The sequence below is a fragment of the Centruroides sculpturatus genome, unplaced genomic scaffold (assembly GCF_000671375.1).
Source record: "Centruroides sculpturatus isolate CEXI.00-Female unplaced genomic scaffold, Cexi_2.0 scaffold838, whole genome shotgun sequence".
In the NCBI taxonomy this organism is placed as follows: Eukaryota; Metazoa; Arthropoda; class Arachnida; order Scorpiones; family Buthidae; genus Centruroides; species Centruroides sculpturatus.
In genome coordinates, this window is record NW_019385059.1 from 378,149 (window position 1) to 387,034 (window position 8,886).

At 28.4% G+C, this 8,886-nt stretch overlaps 1 protein-coding gene across 2 annotated transcripts; it reads left to right on the forward strand.

Moving 5' to 3' along the window:
* The first annotated feature begins 465 nt into the window (after window positions 1–465).
* LOC111634086 (forkhead box protein J3-like) lies at window positions 466–6,963 on the forward strand. 2 transcript variants are annotated; one of them, XM_023378763.1, is made up of 6 exons: window positions 466–857; window positions 1,648–1,747; window positions 5,855–5,897; window positions 5,971–6,105; window positions 6,181–6,457; window positions 6,519–6,963. In XM_023378763.1, exons 1-6 carry the CDS (start codon window positions 518–520, stop codon window positions 6,623–6,625), a joined length of 1,002 nt encoding a protein of 333 aa, XP_023234531.1. In that variant the 5' UTR covers window positions 466–517; the 3' UTR covers window positions 6,626–6,963. The 2 variants fall into 2 exon arrangements, with proteins under 2 accessions (XP_023234531.1, XP_023234530.1); XM_023378762.1 differs by having other exon boundaries at window positions 1,609–1,747; window positions 6,519–6,962.
* The last annotated feature ends 1,923 nt before the right edge of the window (window positions 6,964–8,886 follow it).

Genomic DNA, 8,886 nt, shown 5'->3' on the forward strand with positions numbered 1-8,886 from the left:
TAATAATGACGGATTAAATTTAAAACAAGATGGCGGCACAGCCGCTTATCTTTAACTCATATTACGTAATACGTATAAAATTAAGTAGCCACGTTCTAGCCCAATAAATCGTTTGATTAATAGAATTTGGACTGGGTTGTTTTTATATTTATATAAATTTACATATTTAATTTTAAAAGTTTTATATATTTTTTACGTATAATAATTAATACGCAATGAAAAATTGTTAATAATTCGCTTTATTATATAGTAAAATAATAAATCCACGATGACGTTGTAACGTAGCTCACGAGTCGTCTGCTTTTGAACTTTCTTATTGGAGCAAATCTTTTATATATGTTGACATCGTTATTTTTTAAAAAATACGGGATAAAAATTGTATTTTACTTATAATAATTAAAATATGGCAAAAATGAATAATAATTAGCTTTAATTAATATATTAATAATGCCATGACATGATTCTGACGTAAGCAGCACGAGACTAGAATTTCGAAAATCGTCTGCTTTTCTAAAAAATGAACTCTGTAAAATGCGGTAAAAAGATGGTGAAACGTCGTTTATTCGAAGAGAGTGGCTCGGAGAAGAAACGAAAACTTACGAAGAGTAAAAATAATGCAAAATCTGCGAGTAATTCACTTCTGAAGGACCTGGATTTAGACAATTATTTCGGATTCGGATTTCTTTCCGATTCGAGCGACGAAGATACAAAAAGAAATTTTAAAGACGATGGTAACGATTGCGAATTGACTCTTACCAAAGAAAATTTGTCTTGGTTATTAAACCTGCAAGTCGGAACGTTGTTTAATGAAGAAAAAACCATCTACCACGATCACAGTTATGAAAAAAGTCGAGATCGTAAGTAGGCTTAAAACCAATGGCTACTTTAGCCATAGGCAATCCAGGCTTTTGCCTAAGATTTTACTTAAGTTTTACGCAAAAGCCCTAAAAGCGGAGTATTTACAGTATGTCAGAAGTACCTAGAACTTAGGTGCTTCTGACATACGTGCTTATCGATCACAGAATTTGCTATTAGGTTTTTAACTCTGTTCTGTCAGGAACAGAGTTAAAAACCGAAGGTCAGGTTCACAATGAGAGTTGTGAACCTGACCTTCACACCTTATTGAATATCGTGTGATGTGGGCTTAACGTAATATAAACTTACATATATAAGTATGAACTGCTTCTTAATGTGGCTTTCGTGCCGAGAAACAAATGTTTTCGACCTGCTCTAAGCCTTTTCTGGCTTTTAAATAAAATGTTTGAAAAACAGAACATGCATTTTTCAAACGTCTTATTTAAAAACTGAAGTTGAACTAAAACAGGCGGGAAATGTTTATTTCTTAAAATAAAACTTTTGGCTAGCTGAAAAAGCAGTTTATATTTCTATTTCGTAAAATACGGTGCCAACATCTATTCAATTTGAAGATAAATTTACATAAAAGGGACTCGTCAGCAGCTCACGTTTGCCTCGATCTGTCATAGCCTAAAACTATTATCATAAAAGTATACGTCTGTAAATAGTTTATTTACAGACATATATGAACTTATATATACTTTCTCAGATTGATTAAACAGATCTTGTTTTTATTTAAAAATAAATTTTTAGATAACCATTCAATACCCCAGGAATATTTGTGCTTGACAGTAAAACCCGAGAAACCGCCATATACTTACAAGGAATTAATTGAATTAGCCCTTAAAGAAAGATCGCAATTAACCGTTTCGGAAATTTATCAATGGATTGGGTAAGTGTTTTTATAAATTTAATAAAAAATAAGAAATTTAGCGTAATTATGTAAAGAAAAAAATTTACTTCCATTAAAAATACATTTTAAAAACTTTCCACATTTGCATTATTGTTTCTTTGAAAATAATAAATACAAAAGTCTCAATACATATTTATTAACGTGTTAATCATATATTACTTTATGGTGTTAATCTCTGTGATGTTAATCAATTTATTTTCGAATATTCGGTACAAGTTAGTTACTAAATACTCCGTACAAGGCAAATTAGTAGCATTGTGTTACCCCATCGGTTTTACAAATCACATCGTTTTAATTCCAGCAAATACTAATATTAACAAAGGTACAGATTTATTCATTTTACTAGGAAATAAAAAAAAGAATTTAACATAAAGAAACTGCTTTGATCTTAAGAATTTACTTATTTTCATTGGTTTAAACTAGCAAATTTTAAACTGTTTAAGTAGTAGTAAATTTTATAAGACATCATTTAAATAACATAAATAATTACATAACACGAACTGATCCAAAAAAATAATTTTAGAAGTTATTGACTTGATTAGTTAAATGGCAATTTCTTGATAGTCTATTTCGATGTTTTTCTATTCGAATTTTATTAAATATTTGCTTTCATAAAGAAGTGAATGCATATTATACAAATATTTCTTTATTATGCAAAATTCATAAAAATAGATAGCAATACTATTAAATCAGGGGTTCTCAATTGTGGCCACCAAAAATGCCTTGAGGTTGTTCTAGATTAATTTTGTTCGGTTCTTCAATCTAGGAAGCCGATTTTGTAACTACATTCACTAAATATTGTCGAAATAAGGTCAGTTTGGACATTTTTCGAGTTAAGTTCATCATTGTTCTATAGCAAGAGACTGTCACGAGTACGACCAATCCCTGTTGTAGAACATATAGACGACCTATTTCTTAATCGAACTTCAGAAAAAAAGTTTAGAAATCATTCAAGTTAAAATTAATAAATTTGAAGAATGGATTCGTTATTTACATCATTTATTTTAATATCAAAAATATGGTTTATGCTCAATTTGTATAAATTATATTAGGGATTTTGTTTTTAATCAGTTTCTGTTTTATAACTTGAAATAGGCCTACATTCTTTGTAAAATAATGGGTCATTTGGCACAATGTCATCTGTAAGATATAAAAAACACTCGTATTACCATTTTATTTTAGAGTGCATGTTGATTGTTCATTTTAATTAACTTTTTTTTTCTAAATACTTATAGATTTATGTAAAATTCAAGTTTAAAACTAAATATTTTTCATATCTATGCGGTGGTAATAGAACAACTCACCAGTTTACCCCCCGCTAGCGACAACATATGCGTGAGTGGGGCAGGCAATCGTCACTGTAACAGCAACGCGTTGGATTAGAGATAGTCTCCTTCGCTTCACAATATAAATTTGTTCGTAATTACTGAATTATTTTGAAAATTATTAATTTTAATAGATAAGTGTATAATAGAATGTAAGATTTTCCTAACAAATTTAATTCATTTTGAAGATTTATCTTTCTCACTCTAAGTAAAAAGCAATCCTGGGATTGTCGTGTCTTCTCAAATTAAGATTTTCATATACTCCCTCCTTTTCCAGTGAAGTGCAGAGAGATATTAAAGATATATATATATATATAATCAAGCTTTGCGGCTTTACATTTAATTTGGTGTTTCTCTAGATTGTTATTGGTTGGATCACGTTTAAATTTTATGGATGGATGGCTGTAGATAAGTAGCTTTGTGGTTTTAACAAAAAAAAATTTTTTTGTGTTAAAAAAACGCAGCTACTTATCAGATGTTTCACGATTTTTCGGTGGACGTGTAAGCACTGTTTACTGTATGTATAAAAGAAAATATTTGGAATTAGATTGTTTAGCATGTTTACAGTTTTACAGTAATGCAGAGCCTTCTGGCAGACAGGCATTCTAATTCTGACATACTAACTGCCGTATTCATGACCAAGGAACAAAAGTTAGAAGTTAGCCAATTACTATTCATTTTTTAATGTAGACCTGTTTACTATTCATTTTACTTTTAGTACGTGAACCCTCATTGTTTAACTTCTTACACTAACTATTGATCCTAGGTTATGAATACGGCCATAATAAGCAGATACGCAATTCCGAATTGGCGCCGAAGAAATTGCAAAAGACCATGGGATAGATCTCTTTCGAAATGGAAATATGAATTTATATAAAATGCAAGGATTATTTGGGCTCGTACAAATCATGACAGGCATATATATGGGATACGACTCAGATAGACCTTTATCCAATAGTGAATTAATAATGGTTTAATATAATGATATAATAACTATATGCTCAAATTACATACCGACAACTTATTTAAGAAGTATTGTACATTAAATTTTAATAAAATTCATTAAAAAAAATTATAACCGGCGAGTAATTTGCCGTCCAATTAAATTGAGTATTGTTGTTTTGACATTAATTAAATCCTTCTACATTTGAAAAAATATTCTGCAAATATAATAATTGTAATTCTGACAACTTTCATTTTTTAAAACATAACTTTATAATAAATTGTAGATTAAAATTAAAAGTCCACTTATTGACGGAAAAAGTTCTTAAAATGACTTAGACATTATGCTAACAGACCGATCTTCGATCTTGTAAAGGTTGCTGTTTGAAATATCTACATTATATACAGATATAGAAGAATTATATATGTAGGCCTATAAATAAAATTCAAATATTTAACAATTAGCTAATGTTGTTTTCTGTATTCTTTTCTGCGTTGTTAGCTTCCTAGAGCTTAAAAAGAATATATGAGTAAATATTAAAATTGATATACATTTTCAAAATTTAATCTTATGCAGGATATTCCGCGAGTGGCTGTATTTTTAGTGTTTTAGAGGTCTAAGGATTCAAAAATGTTCTATAAACATAGCCTTTCAAAAGTATTGTTTCAGCTCTGGAAGGGAGAACATGGTCTCAACTTTATTCCCTTCTCCAGCTGAAGAAGATTTAAATCTTAAGGAAAACCTTACGTTTTGAAAAATGTAAGATTCGTTTGCATTTCTTGGCTCTTTAGTAAAGCACAGAAATTGAAGGGCATTGAGATTGACGGTTAGCAGTACTGTAGAGCAGCATCTTAAATCAGCTATCCTTTCTCGCGCTGAAACAATACGTTTGAAAGGCTATGTTTATAAGACAATTTCGGATCCCCTAGGCCTCTAGTTGTAAAATATTTCCACTACTTCCATAATATTATAAATGTAATCTTTATATTTATAACATTATGTTTCATTTAACATTTAATAGTTACATTTCATTTATTTTCCGCATTAAAGAATACTATACAAAAGAATTTAGTATAGCGTTTTAATATTTTCTAATTCGGCTAAAATCATTATTTTTTTAAAAATAACTAAATAGAGTCTTACTTTTATAAATTTTATGTCTCCTGGTAATAAGATAAAACACTTTTGTATCTTTAAATTAATAAACACTATTACATTATATTACCAACAATATTTTTTTTCAGTACTACTTTATTAAAATTTTCTTACACAGTTTGTTTTGAAAACATTTTATACCTGTACTACTGTAGTCTAGAAAATGTTTACAAAAGTAATGATATACAGAACCACAAAAATATATTTAATTGTAATACTGACTAGGTTTTTCGAATTAAATTTATGTAGTTTAAACATTCTCTACCTTACCATAAAATCAATCAAATTTTACTGTTTTGCGCCGATTCTGAGATGGCAAAATATACCACAAACATTATGAAAGTATATTAAAAACGAGAAGAAATCGATTTGTACAAAGTGGCAGCATTTATTCTCTGCTGAATTCACATTGCTACTTGTTAGTCTTGCAGTTTTTAAAGGTTTTTAAAAATAAGTCGAAATAGGTTCTATTGTTTTTAAGATATAAATGGATTTCGTCATCCTATCTCGACAAAAATGAACAAATATCTTTTTAGTAGGCTAGAAGAATTATTATAATAAAACATTATTATGTAAATTCAAACGTAAAAAACAAACTAATTTTGTTATTTATCTATATGTAATCTTTCTATTTGATTAAATATTAATTAATTCTTAAAATAGGGAACACTTTCCTTTTTACCGTAATTCTGACGGCAGATGGAAAGTAAGTACACGAGCTAAAATTTTAAAAAAGTTTATAATTTTTGTAATGAGATCACAAAATAATTTTTATTTAGAAATCTATTCGATACAACTTATCTATAAATCCTCATTTCGAGAAAGGCGAAAAGTCCGATAGAGGAGGTCATTTATGGAAAATAGTTCCAATTGATTTTACTACGAATAACCAAATATTTGCGCGTAATGCGCATGTGAGTATCTTGGAATTTATTTTACTATATTATAATTAATTAAAACTCAAATAAAATGTTTAAATATTTATTTAGAAAGAAAGAAAACGCAGAAGGAATTCTCACAATCCAGATTCATTTTATAATTACAAAACTACGTTCAGTGAAGTATCTAATGATATCCACCTGGATGCGACTAGTAATAAGCGTAATTTGTTACATTTTGACCACCAAGATTCACTAATAAAAAGAACAAAAGGTATAATTTACGGTCAGCAGGACGAGAAGGTTCACGTAGAAGCTATACCATATACAGATGTGTTCGATCAAAGTTACTGTTCATCAAACTTACATTACCAGTGGCCACAAATAGGTAATTACTTAAATTTAGAAACTTTGTATCTATTTTCGACTAATTTATGTTTATTTTACAGAAAATATAGACTTTCAAAATGTATTGACAAATCAAATATATCTTCCGGATGTTGGACAAGACTGTAATATCATTTCAGACTTCTCTTACCAATTCCATCCCATATAAAAATCGCCCGAACTGTTTAGCGAGTTTATTCGATTATAACATTTAAATATATTCAATTTATTTATTTCTCAGATTTTACCAACTGAACATATTTTCTTTAGATGTTTACATTGTATAAATGATATTTGTTTAGTTTAATTAAGATTATTTTAAGCGTATTTTGGCAAAACTGCACGATGGCATGATATTTAGTATATGCTCTACCCTTTAAATAAATATTTCTCGAAATATAGATGTATCATATTTTGTTTTATGCAGAATAGTTGTATTTTTTGTACTACCATTTAAATATGCATGTTTAAAATAAAAGTTTATTCGTTGATTGTAAATCTTTTGTTGATAATTATCGCCAGAGTTTTTTGAATTTACAATCTTTTTGCCATTATTTTTTCATAATTTAAAATGTATTTTATACGATCGATTTAAATTTCGTAGCAGATTTCAAAGAAGAAATATGAAAACAAGTTGGAAAGAAACATCAACAAGGAGCAAACGAGAGGGGAAAACGTCCAAAAATACAGCATTGCAGCTGTCATATTAAACGTGCATTTTGAAGGGAATTTTCTCTTTTGGTGAAAGTATGACGCACACTTAAATCGATTTGGCAGCAAAATCGAAATATTAGAAGAAACTGAAAATAAAAAAAAATATAGTCTATATGTAATTTAAAATATGAATTTATTTTTAATTTATTATTGTAGTGTTTTAGAGTTATATCTACTTATCTCCTTTTATAATTATAAATTATATTTATCTACTCAGATATTTGTAATTTTTTTTCTTTTTTAGAAAAAAGTGCATTTCTACGTTAACAGTAATGAAATCTGAAATGAGGAATGTAAGTAAGAATATATTTCAAACGATGATTTTGGCACTTATTCAAGATTTAAATGAAGCTTTCTTCTCAATAAATAATAAAATATAACTTTATTATTATACAGTTATAAAAAATGTTGGAAATATAAAAATTTAACATGAAAAATAATGAAATATTAAGAAAAAATGCAAAATTTTTATCATTTTCTTACAATAATATAATAAATATTATCAATGATTATTTTTGTTTTATTTGGTGATATAGATTGAAACGTGTAGAAAGCGAATTGAAGATTGCAATGAATTGTAGGATGTACTGTACGCTTCAAAATTAACTTCAGTTTGCTAAAACCATAAATGGAAAGCACCCCCACATTAACTTATCCAATCAGACTTTAACTGGCAATGGAGAAAGATGCCTGGGAAAAAGGTGTCAGTTGTCTTATGCCATACCCAGTTCTCAAAGGTCTCGGGGTGCTGTTTGTGATTGTGCCGTGAAGAGGTTTGGTGTAAATCAATAACTCTGTCTATTGACTAGGATTATTCCAGAAGCTTGTAAGTATGTTTATCTTTAAAATTGTTTAGTTATTTGACTTCATTTTGAAAATAATTTTTCTTATATACACTACTTTGATTGCATTTGAAAGAAGCATTTTTTAAATAAATATCTAAGTCAGATTTAGCAAATTTTATATCTTTATTCCACGAAATTTCTTTCGTTTCTAATTAGCATCGATTAAACGAGATATTTTAATCAATTTGACTTTGCGAAATAATTTTTTATAATAAAAATCATCTTTTATATACATTTAATAAACGTAGACTTCTTCAATGTTCTTTTTGCAACCATTTCTTGTCATAATTTCCAATATAAAAATCTTTCCTCTTCCTCTTAAGCACTGAATTCGGAACGGTAGAACGTTTGCTGACGAAGCTCATTCATTAACTGTTTTTGCCAAAAATTAAGACGAAATGCAGACAGAACGAAAACATTTTTCTGGCTACAATTATCTTGTTAAACTAGACTTTGTTGATAGGATATATTTCATAATTCAAAGAGATTAATTAAAATGGCAACTCAACTGGTAATCTATTCCAGTTTAAGTGTCGAGAATACACTTGGCTGGATTGTTTAAGACACAAGTGAAGGAATGATTTTGCTTTTTACATTTCAACAACGACTTTCTTGTTTTTCGCGAACAGAAGTGTGCCGAAAATTTAGAAAAACTGGCATGGATGGCAGTGATTGATGCATCACAAAATAATAGAACGTTTAAAGATTTCATGCCAAATTCTTGTATATTATGCAGGATATTTGATAATCCACTATTTACTCAATGAAGTTTAACCGGTTATTTTTTATCACTGCTTTAAAAAACATTAGTAAAACGAATTAAATATTTATGCCTAGATGATTTAAAACTTATTTTTTAATTATCATTATT